The sequence below is a fragment of the Camelus dromedarius genome, chromosome 27, assembly GCF_036321535.1.
Source record: "Camelus dromedarius isolate mCamDro1 chromosome 27, mCamDro1.pat, whole genome shotgun sequence".
NCBI classification, from domain to species: domain Eukaryota; kingdom Metazoa; phylum Chordata; class Mammalia; order Artiodactyla; family Camelidae; genus Camelus; species Camelus dromedarius.
Window position 1 is genome coordinate 10,254,861 of NC_087462.1, and position 19,206 is coordinate 10,274,066.

A 19,206-nucleotide genomic window follows, 5' to 3' on the forward strand; every position below is an offset into this window, starting at 1 on the left:
TGCTCTTGACCAGAGAAGTTGAGAGACCTGCCCGAGGTCACAGCAGAGAGGCTGAGACCCCAAGCCCTGCGCCCTACCCTGGCTTGCTCAGGGGACCTCAGACCCTGGACCAGCTAATCACTGGTCCCTGGGCTTGAGTTTTGGCACTCAGCCACCAGCCCTGCACTCCAAAAGACACTCCCCTCTGATGTGCAGCTTCCTTGTTGTCAGGCAGGGTCACTAGTCACAGCCCTTCCCATGCCACCCACATGGGTCACCCATATCCTTGATGCCCCCAGTGCCAGCCCCTCCCTGCTGACCTTCCACTGAGCCTCTCTCCATGCCTGCTCCTGACACTCATTCTGCGATGTCCCAGGCGACAGAGCTGGGTCTTCAGGGTGTCTTTGACCTGGACTCAAGTTCACCCCCACCCCAAGGGCTGTCCCTCAGCCCTCCTCTCCCACACCCCCAGGGCTGGGAACCTTCTCTCCTTCCCCCTCCTTATTACAGCACCTGGCAGGACCCAACAACCCTGAAGCAGCCCCTGGGTGGATGAGAACCAGGCTGCCCCTGACCCATCTCCCACTGGGCTCTCAGAGGGACAGGAATTGCCTCCTTGGCCTCAGAGATCCCATCCTTACCCGCTGTGTGGCCAGTCAGGAGGCATCCCCTAAATAACTCCAGCCCAGACTCTACCCTCACTGTGGTCCGCACCCTCGACATGGGTGGACACGGGGTAAAGCTCACTCACCTCAGTCCCATAAGCCCAGCAAGGCAGAACCTGGGAGCAGAAGAAAATAGCACACGCAGCCTCTAGCCAGTCCCCACACTCAACCGTGTTTCCTCGGAAACGTCACCTCCCCTCTCTGAGCCTCAGTTTCCTCTTACCAAGCTAGGTCAAGAGTTGCTACTCCTGCCCCGAGTGGATGTCTCAGGATTCTATGATAAAATGGGTAAGGTTGTTTTTGGATTTGTCCATTAGAGCTGGTGCTTAATAACTACTGGGAAAATTGTGGCAATGATATTTATTGTCATTTCTTCTGTACAGTCCAGCACAGGATGGAGCACACACTAAACTAACAAAGCTGTGTGGCTTAGTCTCGCAGAGGCTTCATAAAGGACATGAGTTTTGCGAAGGGCTCAAAAGGCTGGGATGGGGGATTGTCCAGCCATGGGGACTTCAGGGGAACCCCAGCTTCCCAACCTGTTACTATGAACGTGGCTACGCAGTCTAGAACTGGCGGGAGATACAAGCTGTGGAGCTGAGGACTGGGCTGTTTTCTGGGCCAGGAATGGGTGTTTCTTCCTGCCAGATCTGGTCATAAGTCACGCCTGGCATTTAAGGCCCTGCAAAGTCTGATCAGCTCAGTTACTCCCTCAACACCTCCAGTCTCCAAGCCTTCATCCAGGCTATTCTCTCTGGGTGTAGTATCAACACCTTCCCAGGCTCACAAACCCAGCTGTCCCACCCCTGATCCCAATCTGGGGCAACCCTCCCTCTACCTCTGAGCCCTCCAGGCTTGCTTTATTCCCTCAGCCTCACTTCCCCTATTTTACAGAAGGGGAAGTTGAGGCTTCATCACTTGAGGTACCCAGCATTCCCGGGCAAACCTGGGTCTGGCTGATTCCTGTGGGTTTGAGTCCAACATGGCCAATCCGCAACCCCCACCCCATATACAGGCTTCAGAGAGTGATAGCTCCAACCTGGATTCTCTCCTGCGAGGGAACTCACTGTGAGAGCAGCAATGCCCCCCTTCTCAAGCCTTGGATGGTGGAAAGAAGGAACAGCTAATTTCTTCTCCCTCCACCCACAGCCAGAGGTGGGGGTCCAAGTGAAGCGAGGCGCCGCTCCCTGAGCTGGCTTCTGCTTTCTGGTCCAGCTGCAGCCAAGTCTGAGTCAGCCCCACGGGACCTGGACTTTGCTGGTGGATCTAGAGTGTTGGGGCTGGGGAGCCTGAGGAGGGGAGGGGCTGAAAGTTGGGGATGAGGGAGGGCCTGGGCCACGCTCGGGGGAGGGGGCCTGGGCTGCACAGCCCCTGCCCACTCCTAGGCAAGTGATGGCCCCCCTCCACCCCACCCCATCCCAGCACTGGGTGGGGAGGTGGGGTCCCTGGGCTGGGCCAGGGGCCTGGATCACCCTGGCTACCCCTAGAGGGATCCGTGGGGCCATAGAGACCCTCCTATCTCCCAGTCTCTCTGTGACTCTGTCTCTAAGCCCCCACCTCATCTCTGTTCAAGGTGCCTGAGCCCCAGCCTCACGTGACTGGGCGGGGCTGATCGTGGGGAAGGGTTGGGGGGATCGAAGGGCAGCCCGTTGTCCAGGAGATCAGAGGCCCAGCACCTGGCAGGGGTGCGGGTGGGGGTCGGGTTGGAAAGAGACTCGGAGAAGAAGAGATACCCAGAGACGCGGCCCGGCCTCCGAGGGGCGTGGGCCCCAGGAGGCGGGTCCGGCCTGGGGGCTGGGCCATCGCCGGGTTAAAGGCGGCTCCTTCCCCGCGGCCGCTGCTCCCGGCGTCGCACGTTTGTCCCCGCTGTGATGGCCTCGTTGCCTCTCCTGCCCTTCCTGCGTCTGCTGCTGCTGCTGCGTCTGCTGCTGCTGCTGCTGGAGGGCCCCTCGGCGGCGCGGGCGTCCCTGCTGGGAACACTCCCAGAGGGGGCGGCCCCCTGCAAGGTAGGGACGGCGATGCGGCGGGCGGGCCAACGGGACCGGCGCCCAGGCGACAGGCCGGCGGCTCCTCCTCTCTCCCCGGGCTTCTCCAGGGAAGACCAGGGTCCAGAGGGGACGCTAACCTGGGTCGGTGCCGACCCCATCCACTTCAATCCTGACACTGTGGCCACACTCCTTTCCCTTTCGCTTCCCCATCTGGAGTCTGAGTCGCTCGGCCGTAACCCGGATTTCCCCGCTGCCCCTCCACCCAGGGTGCATTGAGCACCTACTGTGTACATCTGGAGCGGAAATCAGTCTCTTCTTTCATGCCAGGGGAAGCCCAGACAAGCTAAGCCTGCCTATGGCTACCCGCTCTCACTAGGTGCTGCTTACTGGGTGCCTTTCGGCCCGGGAAGAGCTCGCGTGTTTCTGGTGCGGAGTAAGCAGATGCCCCGAAGGCTGAGCGACTTGCTCACAGACACCGCCGCCCGCCACCCCTCAGCTGTAGCCGGAAGTCAGCACCTATTAGGTGCCGCCTCTGCAGTAGCCTTGGGAGGAGTTCAGTGGGCCCGCTGAGGGGAAGACTAAATAAGGAGTCAGCGGGGGTGTAGGACCTTGCTCAGCTCAGGGCCAAGTCTCTAGGGATGAAGTGGCAACAAGTGAGCGTGCATTGGCGGTATGCACCACAGAAGGCAGGATTGACAGCAGTGACCAGAAATGTGCATGACTTGAATTCTTACCTCCTGCTGTCCCCCTGGGTGAAAAGTTTCAGCTCACCCAGATGGAAGCAAGACTCGTGTACACATTAACTACCTACTGTTTGCAAATCTTGTCACATCCATTTTGCAGACAGGCTGAGATGTAGGAAGATTTAGAGACGTAGTAAATCCTCAGAGTCAGAATTCCACCTGGCAAGGTCTGGAAGGAGTGGGAGACGGAGCACCTACTGTTTGCAGCTCCCTTTCTGCAAGAGAACCAAGCAGGGCTGCCTTTGATTTATACCCCTTCCTCCCGCCCAGGCTGGTGAGCTATGCCTGAGAGCGCCCCTGGGGAAGTCAGACCCACCACCTGTCAATGTGAGCCTCTATTATGAGTCGCTGTGTCCCGGCTGCCGATATTTTCTGGTCCGAGAGCTTTTCCCAACGTGGCTGTTGGTCCAGGAGATCCTCAATGTCACGTTGGTGCCCTATGGAAACGCTCAGGTACGTGGGCACTGGGGAAACTGAGGCACGTGGCCAGGGGAGGAGGGCAGGGGAAGGAGGTGGGCTGCCAGCACTCATCCCACTGCCTTTCAGGAACGAAACATCAGTGGCAAGTGGGAGTTCACATGTCAACACGGGGAGCAGGAATGCAAGCTTAACAAGGTGGAGGTGAGCAGCCCCAGAGTTCCCGGGTGGGGAGCACTGAGGCTGGGAAAACTGTCCATGATAAGGAAGGTGAAAGCGAGGCTCAGAAGGGATTGGGACCAGCACTGTCCTCTGCCTGTCTGCCCTCATGTCATCATGTCTTCATTTTTCCACTTTGTTAGTGGACACCCGTGATTATTCCCAGAGTGGTCTCAGGGTGCTCTGGGCCCCCCTCACATCCTTGCCTGCCTGCCCCCACCCCTAGGCCTGCCTGTTGGACCAGCTAGAGAGGAACGTGGCCTTCCTAACCATTGTCTGCCTTGAGGAAATGGATGACATGGAGAAAAATCTGAAGCCGGTGAGCAGTGCCCCCTCACTCAGCTTGGGTTGCAGGGCCCTGACCTCCCTGCATCCAGACAGACCCAGGTTCAAGTCTTTACCTTGACGGTCACTCTCTGTGCAGCCCTGAGAAATTGGCTTCCCCTCTCATAGCCTCAATCTCTGAATCGAGAGAATGAAGATCTTCTGGGGACATGGGTAGATCAGGGAGGGCTTCCTGGACAAGGTGTCTCTGAGCTGGGCTTGGATGAACAGGAATGAGCAGGGACATAGATGATGATCCTTCTCTGTGGGAGTGACAGGACAGGACCTCTCTCCCTGGAGGATTATGAAAAGGAACTCCCAGACGAATGACTCATCTGCCCCAATTGTTTATTCATTCATCAAACATCTGGGCCACCCAAGAGACCTGGGCCATCCTGAGACACCCCTAGCCCTGCACAGTCATAGTGGGGCTGGGGGAGTACAAAGGAGGAAGAAAGGTGTTTCTGGCAGAGAGAACAGCATGTATGGAAGCTCTGAGGAAAGTGAAACACTGTAGGGATCAGGGGCTGTGGGTCTGGTCTTATGGAAGACAGGAGCAACCTGAGCCCCTGCCCTGGGGGCTTCCACTTAGGCATGTATTAAGCACCTACTACTTGTGGGCATTGCTGCATCCCTGTGAACCCAACTGTCCCCCGTTGCCAGTGAGGAAACAGAAGCTTGGCTTGGCCGGGTTGGGGGAGCAGTGCTGGTTGCGGGACCGTTGGGGAGATAACAGGGAGGAAGCTGAGGCAATGCCCCAGCTGACCAGGTCCCCCTCTGCCCTCAGTGCCTGCAGATCTATGCTCCAAAGGTGTCCCCGGACACCATCATGGAGTGCGCAATGGGGGACCGTGGCATGCAGCTCTTACACATCAACGCCCAGCTGACAGACGCTCTGCAACCACCCCACGAATATGTGCCCTGGGTCGTCGTCAATGGGGTAAGAACTCTTGCAGCCCTCAGGTCAGCCCCCAGGCAGATGGGTGTGCCCACTGATGTGGGAGGATGGACTGATGTGCCCACTGATCTGGGAGGCAAGAGGCAGGGGCCAGACTTGGGGCCATTTGCAGCCCCTTCTGGACCAAGCACGGATTGGTTGAGGCGGGTGGGACTTATGACCTCCTGTCTTGCTTGTGTAGAAACCCATGAAAAAGCAGGGTCAGCTTTTACGCCTCGTTTGTCAGTTGTACCAGGTAAGCTGTATGGGGACCAGAGGGATTCAGCCAGTGGGGGTAGGGTCTCCTATCAGGACCCCAATTCATGGCCATCTCCTCCAGGGCGAGAAGCCGGATGTCTGCCAAATCATGACCAGTTCCCACAAGGAAGTCTGTTTCAAGTGACGGCCAGTGCCCCGGGAGGGGGCTGATGTAGGAAGAGAAGGATCCCATCTGCCCTCGTTTTCTGATCTCCAACTCTCAGCAACCACTACTCATCATCTGGATAACTTCTACACATTCCATTAATCCGGGACTCAAAATTCTGCCCCTAGATCAAGAATCTTGCCCTACTGAGAATGGTGCTACATTGAAACTTGTTCAATAAACACTTCTGGATGTTGTGATTCATTTGCTAAGGCAGCAGATCCCCTTCTTCTGGATTTGCACAATGTTGGGACCCCTGAGAAGACCCCTGTCCAGGGGATGCAGAGCCAGATGGACATCCCTAGTCCCATGGCGGGCAGCAATGGGCCAGATGGAGAGGCACCAGGGCTAGAGAAGTCCAGAGGAAGAGTGAAGGTCCTGCATTGGGAAAATGGACATTGGGGCTGGGGTTTTGAAGAGTGACTAAAAGTTCATTAGGCAGAAAATGTATTCATTAATTCAAAAAACATCCCTAGCTACCCCTTTTTGCTGACCCTACTCTGGGTGTTATGGGTTAAGCTAAAGAATGGTAACTGGGGCCAGGCAAGACCAGAGGATGCGGCAGGAACCTTGTCCCGGGAATTTGAAAGAATGTGTTCACTAAGGGGGTATCATAGTGTTCCAGGAAAGGGCATAAGTGTGCAGAGATTCAGATGGCAGCAAAATTTGGACCTAGAATGCCAGGCTTAGGCGCCTGAGAACAACAGGGCATGTTACAGGATAATTTTCAAAGAAAGGAAAAATCATGATTCTCATACTGATGTAAAATGAATACTTGTTAAAGATTTTATTGAATTCATGATTAATGAAAGAAACTGGTCAGATGTTCAAAGAAGATACAGGTTTATAGATCAGAAATATTGAAATGATTGTGCAAAACTGCCTTTTTCACAGGGGCAGGGGAAGAAAGAGTTCTTTTTTTTCCCACCCAGCTTGATAATGTTTTCCTAATTCTAATACAGTTGACCCTTGAACAGCATAGGTTTGAACTGCGTGGGTCCACTTATACCTGGATTTTTTTTTCTCACTAAATACCTACCACAGTTCTATGTGATCAGCGGTTGATGTGTGTAGCGAGAACACTGAAGATGTATTTGCTTAGCAACTTACAAGTATACAATAAAGAACTATTAACAAAAGTCACTCTGCAGTATTCAGGTCATCCTCAGGACTTATTCTTCTTACAATGAAAGTTTGTACCCTTTGACCAATATCTCCCCATCCCCTACCCAAGCCCCTGGCAATCACCGTTGTTCTGTTCCTATGAGTTTGACCATTTTAGGTTCCACATACAAGAGAAATCACACAGTATTTGTCTTTCTCTGTCTGGCTAATTTCACTTAGCATGACGCCCTCCACTTTCATCCACGTTGCCACAAGTAGCCAGATTTCCTTCTCTTTTTTTTTTTTATGGCTGAATAATATTTGAGTTGTCCCTTTCATTAAAAATAATCTCAAAGAAAGATCTTCCTTGGCTGGTCTCTTGGGATTTGCTCTGATTACACAGGTGCAGCAGGCGTTCAGTTTGCTTTACTAGAAGTTTCCATAAGGAATCTCAAACTTCAAATCTAAAAACCTCTATCATTTGCTAACTCGAGGTGAGAACTCGAGTTTCACTTGCAGTATCTCTGCCTTTTGGTGAATTTTTCTCTTCTTTGATGTTCCCAAATTATTGCAAGGATCTTGATTGGCCAGATTTGACCTGTAAGGCTGACCCTGCAAGCCAGGGACAAGCCAGTTTTCCTGTGAGGGTTTTGTAAGCACTGGCTCCTAAAAGCCCAACTTGCTTTCTTGAAATTGGCTGATGAAATCTGTATAAGGAGATGGTCTCTCTTTCAGGAGGTGAAGTGTTAATTCCGCCACCTCAGCCCAATCCTGAGAGTGGACTGGATTTTGGAACTCAACTCCAAAGAGTAGGGAAAGTGAAAAATGCTAACTTGACAGTGGAGTAGAGACACATGGCAGACTTCCCCCTAACCACGTGAGCCAGGTGAGTCAGCGGGGTAAGTCATGTGCATATCACATGCCCACATATGATGCAGAAATGGTAGCAGAAGTAAAACCTTCCTCCACCTTCTAGGATCCGCAGCTGAGACTGACACACAAGACAGATTCACAGGGAAAAAGCATACTAAATGTATTTACATGTCCATGGGGGTCTTTGCAAGAAAAAGGAAGCCCCCAAGACTTGTTATTTATGAGGCTGTACAGTGTGTCAATTGCAGGAAAGCAACTAAAATACATGGGGAGACTAAAAGAAGATGAGTTATTTCAACAAGACGTGTTTGTACAGATTTCTCTCAGCCTTGATTTCCTGTCTCTGGTGTTAAGAGCGTTTCTTCCTCCTAGTACTGGGAGGGCACCTTTCCCATGGGAATTTCATCTCCTGCTTTCAGGAAGAAAAAGGAAGATCCAAGAGCCTTTAACTCAAAGCAATCAATCTGCCAGAGCAGCATATTTCGGGGTGGTATGTTCTGAACTCCTTCAATGGAAACAAACAAAATCACAGGTCTAGATAACAAAATCTGTTCCTCCTGGTGGGCACAAAATTCTTAATGGATCCTCCATTGTTTTTCAGCCAGAAACCAGTAATCCATTGATAGATATTGCCAAATGGTCAGCCCATGAAGCTAAATACCCAGTCCCTGATGCCACCAAGCCAGTGACATTAGCCATCATAAAAGCACCAAAAACAAGGCATGCATTTATAGAAAAGAAAACAAAAATGAGAAAAATAGAGAACTAGCAAAATTCTCTCATCCCTTTGGAGGTGCCAGGGCTTCAGCCACCGTTAAGTGCACTTCTCTGTTGACAAAGTTTACCTGACTCTGTTCCATGAATCATAATTTGACTCCCCACTCACCCACCTTTTTAACCATTTTGGAAGTTTTCAACCAAAATGCAGTAAAATCTAGAGCCTGGAATACCAGTGAGGTATTTGACAGCAATAGGAAATGTTGAAGGACAATTCTCCCAAAAAAAGGTAAAATCATGACTCTCATACAGATATAAAAATGATCATGTGTTAAAAATTATTGTTAACTTGTTATTAATAAAAGGAACTGGTCAGGTGTTAAAAACCACTTCAAAGGAGATCCAAACAACAGACAAAATAGGAACAGCAAAATGAATGTACAAATGAAGGCAAAAAAATTGGGGGGAGCGGCTCTCCACTTGGTAGAATTCATTTGCATGTCTATAGGCAAGAATTATTTTTCGCTGTTATCCGTTATTACCACTGAGTTTATAAAATATCTCCCATAGAGTCAAAATCAGAAAACCCTAAAGGGTGTCCTCTAACACAGGGCAAAAAGAATTTTTAAAGGCCATATTGTTAATAGTTTCATTTTTGCAGACCAATCTTTGTTGCAACTACTCACTGTCGTGAGAGCAGAAAATAAATAAATGGGCATGGCTACGTTCTAGTATAGCTTTATTTATAGACTAGGAAATTTGAATTTCACATAACTTTCACATGTCCCAGAGTATTATTTTGATTTTTTTTTCCTCGACCAATTGAAAAATGTAAGAAACATGCTTAGCTCTTGAGCCTCATCAATACAGGAGATGACAGGTTTTGGCCCCTAGGCTATAGTTTGCGACACCCTGTTCCTGTAGGTAGTGCATAGGTTTCCGTTGCAACTCACATTTTCCCCTACAGGAGATAAAATGGGGATATAATTGTTCCTGCAGCAGTACAAATTTGCTGTAAAATGTCTTAATGCACGTAATGTGCCCAGAACAGTGCCTAAAGTTTGAATTATTATTCCTCTGGAACTAAGGTCAGACGACCAGCTATAGTCAGGACCAAGGTCAACGTCTAGACAAGAATCCCGGTGGCCTGCGCTCGCAGCAGAACTGTAGCTCCGCCTCCACTTTCCTCAGTCTTTGAGGGATTGGACCTCCGCCCCGGTAGCTGTCATAGCCACAGGTCCGAACTCTTTCTCGGGAATTCCGGGAGAATCTGCATAACTGGAGGGCAACTAGACAGGCGAACTCGGTAACTAAGATTGGCCATCTCAACGTGAGAGGCAGGGCGACAGTCAGTGATTTGCCAGCTAGTCTGCGAGGGCCTCCGATTGGCCAGTGCACTACTGGGCTGAATATGGCGAAGGTTACCCATAGGCCAGAGCATAAAGGGGCGGGACAACGAGAGTCGAAGTCAGTAATTGGCATGCTCGCTGTGGCGCGAAGCCTATTTGTGATTGGTCCGTAAGGCGCAGAAGGCGGTGTAAGGCTTCGTTCAGCGATTGGCCTGGGAAGGGATACCGGCCTTTTATTGGCTAATGCCTCTCGGGGCGGGTATAGTGAAGCAGAGAGCGGTTAGCGATTGACTGGCGCTGCTTGGAGAGGGCGTGCAAATCGCGCAAACAGCGTGCGATTGGCTAACACGGCGCGGGATGGGCACCCCCGCTGCTGCGGTGACGCGCGATTGGTCGGCATGGGCGGGGCGGCCCGGTGCGCCGGTTCCTGGGTCCCGTTCGCGATGGCGTCCAGAGGCTGGCGCTGGGTGCGCGGCCTATGGGCCGCGGGACAGCCCCTGTTCCAAGGCCGTGCGCTGCTCGTGACAAATACGCTGGGCTGCGGCGCTCTCATGGCAACCGGAGATGGCGTGCGCCAGTCCTGGGAGATCCGCGCCCGGACGGGCCAGAAGTTCGACCCGCGGCGCTCAGGTGAGGGGCTGGTGCTGCTGGCCTTTGACTCCACAGGATCTTTGGCCCCGACCTGTTTCGGAGACCCGTGAACTGGACCCTCGCGCCCTGACCCTTGACCCATGGCCTCAGTCCCTGGCAAGACCCTTGACCTCCGCGTTCACCCTAGGTAGCCCATCTCCGGGTCTCCGTCCCCTCCCCACCGGGGTCTTCATTCCCTCCAAGATGTAAGGTTTCTGTCCACTCCTATCCTGGGGATCAGGTCCTTACCCACCACCTCGTCTGCTTCCCTCCTGCACTGAGAGACCTAGCCTTGAGCACGGGATGCTGCATCCGGGGCTGTTAAGGGCGCAGCATCTGGCCCCAGCCAGCCTGGAGTCGCGCCCTGGCCCCATACTTCCCTACCCGCTGTGCCTTTGTTTCCTATTCTGGAAAATGGGGCGATGGTAGAACCCTCTGACAGGGTGGTGAAGGAATGAGACAAGAAGATGCAAAAACAGCCCTTGGAACACTGTCTGGCGGTGGGACTAATAATGGAATATTACACGGTTGGGCTCTGGAAGCGAATGAAGCTAACCCGGTCTTAGCCAGGAAGGGAGCGGATTGGGGGATTTGCTGGCCTGACGAGCCCCCGGCCCCCGACTCTTGGATTGCCCACAGTGAGCATGTTTGCAGTGGGCTGCAGCATGGGCCCCTTCCTGCACTACTGGTACCTCTGGCTGGACCACCTGCTCCCTGCATCCGGCTTCCGTGGCCTCCCAAACGTCCTCAGGAAGGTTCTCATCGACCAACTGGTGGCCTCTCCCACACTGGGTGTCTGGTACTTCTTGGGTAAGGAGCCACGTGAGCTTGTGCTTTGCCCCTTATAGGTCAGGAGGGGTAGAGCCAGCTTTGTATTAAGAAGGAATCAAAAATGCACCTCCTGTGTGGGTGGCCCTGGACAGGAGGCTGGGTTACAGTGGTAATAGGACAGACCCAGTGGAGGCAGGTGTGAATGGCAGACTCACAGACAATGGTGCTAAGTGTAGGAAGAGTGAAGACTGATGGGGCTGCCATGGACAGTGGTTGGGAGGGCTTCCCAAAGGAGAGGACACTCTGCTGAGACTTGAAGAAGGAACCAGCAGGCAGGTGGAACAGCACGTGCAAAGGCCCTAAGGCTGAAGGGAAAGGAGCTGAAACTGGGGTTGAAGGGGTACAGTCATTCCAGCCTTTGGCTCTGGAGACTCGCCCATTCCTTGCCCCCCAGAGTCAATTTCCTTATTTGTAAAGGACTGGTAATAAAACAGCCTCTGCCTTGGGAAAGGTGTGTTTCCATACCTCAGGGTACGTGTTTATTCATAACCCACCTCCCTCCCTCACTGGGACCTAGTTATTCTGCTGTTTACCCATACCAGCCACTCTCTGTGTGCCCTTCCCACTGCAGGGCTTTTAAATGTCCTAGTCCCTCTGCTTGGGACACCCTGTCCCTCAGGGGCCCCACCCTACCCTCTCTAGTACTCCCCATCCTCTGACACTCTCATTTCTTGGTTTCCTTCCTAGGCATTGGCTGCCTGGAGGGCCAGACCCTAGGTGAGAGCTGCCAGGAGCTGCGAGATAAGTTCTGGGAATTCTACAAGGTGGGCATGCCTGCCCAGGTCCCGCCTATTCCTTCATTCTCCACCCCCTTGCATCTGTCCCACCTCTCCCTTTCACAGGCACCCCCTTTCAAGGCCCCACCCCTCACAGCCACCTGACCCCACCAGATCCCTCCTGACCCCGCCTCTCACTACATTTCACCCCTCCCCATAGGCTGACTGGTGCGTGTGGCCTGCTGCGCAGCTGGTGAATTTCCTCTTCGTGCCCCCCCAGTTCCGAGTCACCTACATCAACGGCCTGACACTGGGCTGGGACACGTACCTCTCCTATCTGAAATACCGGGTGAGCACAGTGGGCAGACCAAGCACCCAGGGGACTCCTGGGGGGCCACATGTGTGAGCCCCAAACAGCTGTACAGCTACCCTCCAGGATGAGGGCCTGTGACAACCTGCACCCTATGGTGGGTGGGCAGGGAGCTGATGACCAGTATGGTGAAAACCAAGCCCACCTCTGCTGTCTGATGTGACCTTAGCCAGGTCCCTGCTGCATCTGTCCAGCGAGGGTAACTCCAGCCCCAACGGGTGGAGGGTTCTGTGAGGAGGAGCCCTGAGGGATGAACGGGGCTTGTAACCAGACCCTCTTGTGTGGACAGATCCCAGGCTCCCAGACACATCCAGGCTGCGTGGCCCTGGGTACCATGCAGACTGAGCTGCCTCGTGCTCCAGCAGGATGCCAGACAGGACAAGACTGATCCTCAGCTGACCAGCTGCCTTGGGCTGGAAGGGGAACATGCTCCTGGGCCAAGTTCTAGCCCCACCCTGATACCTGGACATCTGGTTGGGCTGCCCCCTCCAAGCCCACTGCCAGGCTTCACTTTGGGGAAACGAACAAACAATGAAGATGGACAGTCATCCCTCAGCCCTTCTAGGGGAGCCTTAGTGACTGGCAACAGATGTTCCATCCTCAGCCCTGGACCCCAGCCAGCCAGCCAGTCCCAAGCCCTTAACACTACTGTGGGCTGGGCTCTGGGACCAAGGTGGAGACATTGCCCATACCCTAGGAGCACGGCCAGTAGTCGGCCCCCAAAATCTGGAGCCTCAGATAGGGCTGGGCAACCTCCTGTCCCATCCTCTGGTCATGGGCTGTGGAGATTCCATTAAATTCTCTCTGAAATTGACAGTCTTGTGGATGGCCAAAGCCCGCACTGGCATGCTGGCACTCAGAGGGACACTGTGTCATCCATTCGCTTTATTGGGGGTATGTAGTGTTGTCATATCTCCCAGGGGAATGAGGGGCATGTCTGACACTCATGATGTCAGAATAGGTCTTGTAGGGGGTGTCCCAGGGTGGTGAGTACCCACAGCAGTCCCCTTTCCAAAAAAAGGTACAACCATGAGGCCAGTAGCCAGGCAGGCCATTTCCCGGCTCTCACCCACCCCGTGGTTCACTCTGAGACTCCTGCAGCCACCTTGGCCCACTGTGTCACAACTAAGGGGCTGGCAGGCCTGGCTACCTCCCATTACTCGATCAGCCTGCCCTGGGGTGTCATCTGGCCCCTCTCCAAAACTGATACCTGTTGATGGGGGTGAATTTATAAAAAGGTGGGGTCTGGGGAGAAGAGTGAGCGGTGAGTTCACAGGGCCACAACACGCCACTGCAGAGCGGGAACAGGGCTGTATGTACAGGGTGGGGCGCAGAGTGGGTGGGGCGCCCGAGCCCCTGGGGGACATCTCCAATAAATAAATAAATAGCTACGATAATAAATAGGGTGATGGGCTAAATTGCGGCAGGGGACTCGCACCCATGGCGAGTAGGGGGCCTGGCTCAGGCCCAGGGGGGTGGATAGGGGGCGGGGCCAGGATGGGGCGGGGCAGTTCTCAGCAGGCGCAGTCCTGGTGTGGGGGCGCCTGCTGGTCGGTGAGCTGTGGTCCCTGCTTGGCGCCCGTGACTGCGGGATCGGCCGTGTCTAGAGACTCGGACATCTTTTCGCAGATGACATCCACCAGGCGCTCAAAGGTCTGCTTGACATTAATGTTGTCCTTGGCGCTTGCCTCAAAGAACTCGAATCCTGTGGTGGTGAAAGGGAAGGGTGAGGACCGTGGTCTCCCCACTCCCAGAGACACTCTAAGGGCAGGCAACACCTGGAGATTCCCAGCACCAACTGCATGATGTTAAAACCACTGACAGGTCCCGTGGGGAAGCAACACTGGACTGAGTCAGCCTTTATATCCTGCCCCTCTTTCTTCACCCTAAAACTCCTCATTATCCCCAGAGCCCTAGCAAGACTTACTTCCCTGCTCCCACCATCCAGCCTAGCCCCATTCACTGGTCCTGGCGGCATCTGACACTCAGGTCCAGCCATGCCTTCCCCTGCTCACACACCTTCCATGGCTCCCTACTGCCCTCCGAATAGTCAGGCTTCTCAGCTTGTGGTTCAGGCCCTACACAGTCAGCCACATTTCCTCCAAATGATCCTCACGTTCCAGTCACATGAAACTATTTCCAAAACACACAAGATCTTCCCCACATCTGGTTTTTGCCCATGCCATTTCTTCTGTCTGAAAGACCACCCTTTCTTCAAGTACCAGATCCAATGTCCCACTTCTAGGAAGCCTTACTACACCACGCAGAGCCTGGCTCCTCCAAGAACTCCCCAGCCCAGGTCCCTCCCTTTATCTCACAAAGCTGGAAGCTCAGGGGCCTAGCAACACCCACCACGAAGCTGGGCAGTAAGGGTATCAGAATAAATGAGTCACTTTTCCTGCAGAGTGAACTCCTAAGCATCCATCAACACCCACCTAAAACAGCTCCTGGATCAAGGCCAGTTTGCAGAAAGTGTGAATTGCCTGCCTTGGAATCCAGGCTCCACCCTGGCTTTGCTATGAGAACTTGGGTATGTTTCCTCCCCTTTCAGGGCTTGTGTTCCTTTCCTAGCTTATACGTAGGTGTCCAGTCCCACCGGGCACTCACCGAGGTGGTCAGCCAGCTGCCTGCCGCGTTCCGACGACACCACCCGCTCATCCTCCATGTCACACTTGTTCCCCACCAGCAGCACCTGGGCATTGTCCCACGAGTAGGTCTTGATCTGAGTTGACCTGGAGGAGGCCATGACATAGGCAGGTTAGGGCTTGGAGAATCTGAGCTTCACCCCCTTCTCCCCTATCTCCCCCTCGCTCACCCCACCTTCCCATTTATTCCTTAGGGAGGCAGGCTCTGTCCCTCCTCGCTGCCTTTGTCCTGCCAGGAACATTTTCCTCTCTGCACGTATCTGCTCCAGCAGTTCACTGATCCTGGGAGTCCTTTCAAGCAGCCTTTCCCACCCTTCCCAGATCCATCCCCCTCAAGATTTCTCCCTCCTCAACAAATACAAACGTTTTCTTAAAAATATATCATTACTCTGGGCAGAAATTTAAATGTTATATTCTCTATCCTATGCAAACTGTCTTTATATTTTCTGTCCCTCCCAGACTTTTTTTTCCTTACATGTTTACAGTTTCGTTTTTCCACCTGAAATATTTTTTCCCACTACTTTGAGCTGGTACCACACTGTTTTAATGATTATAAATTGGTAGCAGTCTGGGACCCCAACATTATTATTTAGGTTTCAGCTAAGAGACTGGGGCTCCCTCATCTCGGCCTGCACCCCAGGCCTTGCACCAAGCCTGGCTCAGAAGACCATCCAAGGGCAGGTGGGGGCATGCTCACCAGTCCTGCACCGCATTGAAGGACTCCTCATTGGTGATGTCGTACATGAGGATGAAGCCCATGGCGCCCCGGTAGTAGGCTGTCGTGATGGTTCGATACCGCTCTTGCCCCGCTGTGTCCTGGGGAAGAAAAAACAGGGAGTCAGAGAGGACACACACGGAAACTCCTCAATGGAAATGAACTCAGATTGTCTAGTCCAGCCAGCCTTGAGGCCCCAAGGAGTGGGGGCTTGCCCAGAGGCACAGTAGGTCAGGGAGAATGAACCGACTGCCTGCACCATGAATGTGGTACTCAGTCATCCTAAGGTAACTATAGGATCATTCCTGCATTCATTCAATACGTGTCCCAGGCACTGACCTGTCCTGGGTACTGGGGACCCAACTGTTAAAAAAATGGACCAAAATCACTGCCCTTGTGGAACTGATAGCCCAGGGCAGGAAACAGACAAATAAACACATGAAAAGGAAGAAAATGTATGCTATGTTGGAGGGGTAGGACTGAGGAGAAAAATAAAGCCAAACAAGGATGGGCAGCATGCACTGGGGTACCGTTTTAAAACTTGAAGGATGAAGGAGGGAGCCATGTGGGGATCAGGGGAAGGACAATCCAGGCAGGACACAGCCTGGGCAGAGGCCCTGAAGTAGGACTGCGTCCGGTGCCTTTGAGGAACAACGAGGAAGCTTGAGATGGGGTATCAGCTTGGCCGGGGGAGGGGTGTAGGTTTTACCTGGAGTGAGGTGGGAGCTGTGGGAGCACTGTGAGCAGAGAAGGGGATTTAGCAGGTTCCCTCAGGTAGGAAGGTGTTGAGGGAGGTGGCCAGAAGACCCTGGGGGAGGAGCCTGCTTCTGTCCCAGGGAATGAGGTTGAGGGTCAAGCTCCATCCGAAACCTCATATAGAACTACATAGAAGAACTTGAAGATGGGAAAACTGAGGCACCAAGCAAATGATGCATCCAAATGATGTCAGGGCTAGGAGAGGACCCAGCTTTTGCTCCTTCTCCACCCCTGGAGAGCACTAATTAGGTACTGAGGGGAGAATGGGGGCACTTTCCTCTGTGTCTCTAGCCCCTGGTACACAGGGTACACAGTAAGCACCTGATAAATGCCCAGTGTGTAATGAATTAATCTAGACAGGAGAGAGACAGGCAAAGCTGGGGCTGCTATTCTGGAGAGGGAGAGCTATGGAGCCAGGAGCCCCCCAGCTGGACCCACCCAGATCTGCAGCTTGATCCTCTTATCGTTCCGGTAGATGGTCTTGACCTTGAAGTCTATGCCTACAGTGCTGACAAAGGCAGGCGTGAAGGAGTCGTCTGCATAGCGGAAGAGGAAGGACGTCTTGCCCACGCTGCTATTTCCAATGATGAGGATCTTGAACATGTAGTCGAAGTTCTGATCAGAGGATTCCTTCTGCCCATAGCGCGAGTCTGTGGCGGATGCCATCTGGGGGTGTGGGGTATAGGCCAATATGAGAAGTCTCCCTCCATCCCCAAACGCCCAAGCCCAGGCACAGGATGGGGAGAATTTTAGAGTTCCCAGACAGGGACTAGTGTGCAGAGATTACACTTACCCATCAGGAGCCCCAGCACTAATGATGGGGCCCATGGCAGAGGGCGGGCCGTGACCTTGAAAAGCTAGAGGTTTCAGGGGAGGACCTCCAGAGGGAAGGGCATGGAGACACCCCTGCAGCCCCCTCCAGCAGGCCTGCTCCCGAGGTCTGGCTGTAACCTAAGCCCTACAGCTGTGCCAGGAGGGGTGACTGGCCGGCCCCACCCCCCATCATTCATGTTCCTCGGAACTCAGCCTCGCGGGCGCACGTGCACACGCGGGTATGGTACTGCAGGGACGCGTGTCAGCAGTCCTCCTCCCAGACTCCCAGGCTGGGAGAGATCAGGCTGAAACAGGTTCATCACGTGATAAGAGCAGGGCGTGCACAAGCTCACGTGCACACAGCAGGGCACACACTCATCCATACACACTTGTGCATATATGAACATCGAACACAGTGCACAGGGTAGAGAGGCAGACAGCTGTCTGCACACCGATATGCATATACAAATGTGCAAACCCACTCATGAGCACTGAGTCCTCCACCCATGCAGCCGAGTACACGTCACCTACACGAGCTCCCATCTCGGTGCATGTATGCACATGGCTGTGCACGCACACGCACAGTCCACGCTTCTCCCTCCACACGCATGCAGCACTTACAAACTTGGGTAGGGACCCCTAAGGGGTCACACGAACATACCCTGGTACACAAGCAAGAGTACGCAGACTCGCCTGCACAGGCGGGCGCGCACACGCGTGTGCACACCACGCGCACGCGCACGCACGGAGCCTCCCGCGCGCACAGCTTCCCGCAAGGCATTTGCCTCCCCTCCCCCAACGCCGCAGAGCGAGGGGTTGGGGGTTGGGGTGGGGGTGAGGATCCAGCAGGCAGTGGGAGATAGGACCCTACCCTTCCCCAGGCCCGCGACCGCCGCTTCCTTTCCCCCATTTAAAGCCCGCTAACCTCGTCCCCGATCCCAGCCAGACCATCAGTCAAATGAAGGTTATGTAGGTGCTCCGAGCAGAAACGCACCGGGCCGCCAGGGAGCTCACCTTGCCCTGCACTGGTGAGGTGACGACCCTAGCGACGGCGACTTTTTTGGCAGCGGTGGTTATCTGGCCCCCAGTGCGCCGATGTGGGGCTGCGCGGCAGCGGAGGCAGCGGCAGCAGCAGCTCAGGCCCCTGCAGTCCGCGGTGACGTCCTGCAAAGATAGGGGCGGGGCCTCACATGCAGATACGACCGTGACGCAATTCTGGGGCGGGGCCACGCACGGAGCTAAGGCCCTGGTTGTCCGCGGAGCCTGAGGGGCGGGGCTCCCACGCAGATTGACGCGAGAATTGGGCGGGGCCCAGCGAGCGCATCCAGTAACAAGCGGAAGCGGTGCAGGGGGGGGTGGAATCGCCTGCCGGCTCCGCCTCTCTCCAGCGTTAGGGAGGCGGGGCTGCGCGGCGCCTTCTCACTGGCTTAAGCGCTCGAGCGATGGGCTGAGTAGCCAATCAAAGCTTGCCACTCCCTCCCCCTGTCCAATGGTGGTTCCCGAAAGATTGAAGGGCCGAGACCTTGGCAGAGCCTGGGTCTTCTGGGGGCGTTACCGTTCCCCGCCCCGCTCACCCCAGGTTAGAGACTCAAGAGTTTCCTGGCCCAGTCCAGGGTGTTGTGACTTCTCGTTAAATACCCCCTATTCCCAGAAAATAGGAAGAGGTCCGAGAAGATGCTCCATGTCTCCTATTTATTGGGTTCAAAATAAATACCCTTACCCATCAATTTCCAGAAAAGAAGGGAGGGGCTGACGGACGCTCCGGGAACCCCTCTTCTTTCTGAGTCCCATTTTCCATATAAAAATTCGAAGAAATGGTGGAAGTAGGGCAGAGAAACGGCCTGTCCCCGAAATTCACAAAGCCTCCAGTAAAAAAAAAAAAAAAAAAAAACCAGGAAACAGAGAGGGTACGAGCGAGGCTCAAAGACTCAACAACAAAGACGCAGGATGGGAGATGCATTACTCCTCCCTGGTTACTGAGTTAAAAGACG

General features: G+C 54.0%; 3 protein-coding genes across 4 annotated transcripts; 2 read left to right on the forward strand and 1 right to left on the reverse strand.

Moving 5' to 3' along the window:
• Positions 1 to 2,315: 2,315 nt before the first annotated feature.
• On the forward strand, positions 2,316 to 5,900 carry IFI30 (IFI30 lysosomal thiol reductase). 2 transcript variants are annotated; one of them, XM_031437637.2, is made up of 7 exons: positions 2,322 to 2,650; positions 3,646 to 3,828; positions 3,922 to 3,996; positions 4,238 to 4,330; positions 5,123 to 5,275; positions 5,475 to 5,528; positions 5,613 to 5,900. In XM_031437637.2, exons 1-7 carry the CDS (start codon positions 2,516 to 2,518, stop codon positions 5,673 to 5,675), a joined length of 756 nt encoding a protein of 251 aa, XP_031293497.1. In that variant the 5' UTR covers positions 2,322 to 2,515; the 3' UTR covers positions 5,676 to 5,900. The 2 variants fall into 2 exon arrangements, with proteins under 2 accessions (XP_031293498.1, XP_031293497.1); XM_031437638.2 differs by lacking the exon at positions 5,475 to 5,528 and having other exon boundaries at positions 2,316 to 2,650.
• Positions 5,901 to 10,124: 4,224 nt separating this feature from the next.
• On the forward strand, positions 10,125 to 13,100 carry MPV17L2 (MPV17 mitochondrial inner membrane protein like 2). The gene is made up of 5 exons (XM_010995124.3): positions 10,125 to 10,369; positions 11,009 to 11,179; positions 11,888 to 11,964; positions 12,137 to 12,265; positions 12,576 to 13,100. Exons 1-5 carry the CDS (start codon positions 10,138 to 10,140, stop codon positions 12,672 to 12,674), a joined length of 708 nt encoding a protein of 235 aa, XP_010993426.1. The 5' UTR covers positions 10,125 to 10,137; the 3' UTR covers positions 12,675 to 13,100.
• A 51-nt stretch (positions 13,101 to 13,151) lies between these two features.
• On the reverse strand, positions 13,152 to 18,388 carry RAB3A (RAB3A, member RAS oncogene family). Its single transcript, XM_010995123.3, has 5 exons — positions 18,230 to 18,388; positions 16,841 to 17,068; positions 15,629 to 15,747; positions 14,894 to 15,018; positions 13,152 to 13,991 (listed from the first exon to the last, which is right to left on the reverse strand). Exons 2-5 carry the CDS (start codon positions 17,066 to 17,068, stop codon positions 13,801 to 13,803), a joined length of 663 nt encoding a protein of 220 aa, XP_010993425.1. The 5' UTR covers positions 18,230 to 18,388; the 3' UTR covers positions 13,152 to 13,800.
• Between the last annotated feature and the right edge of the window lie 818 nt (positions 18,389 to 19,206).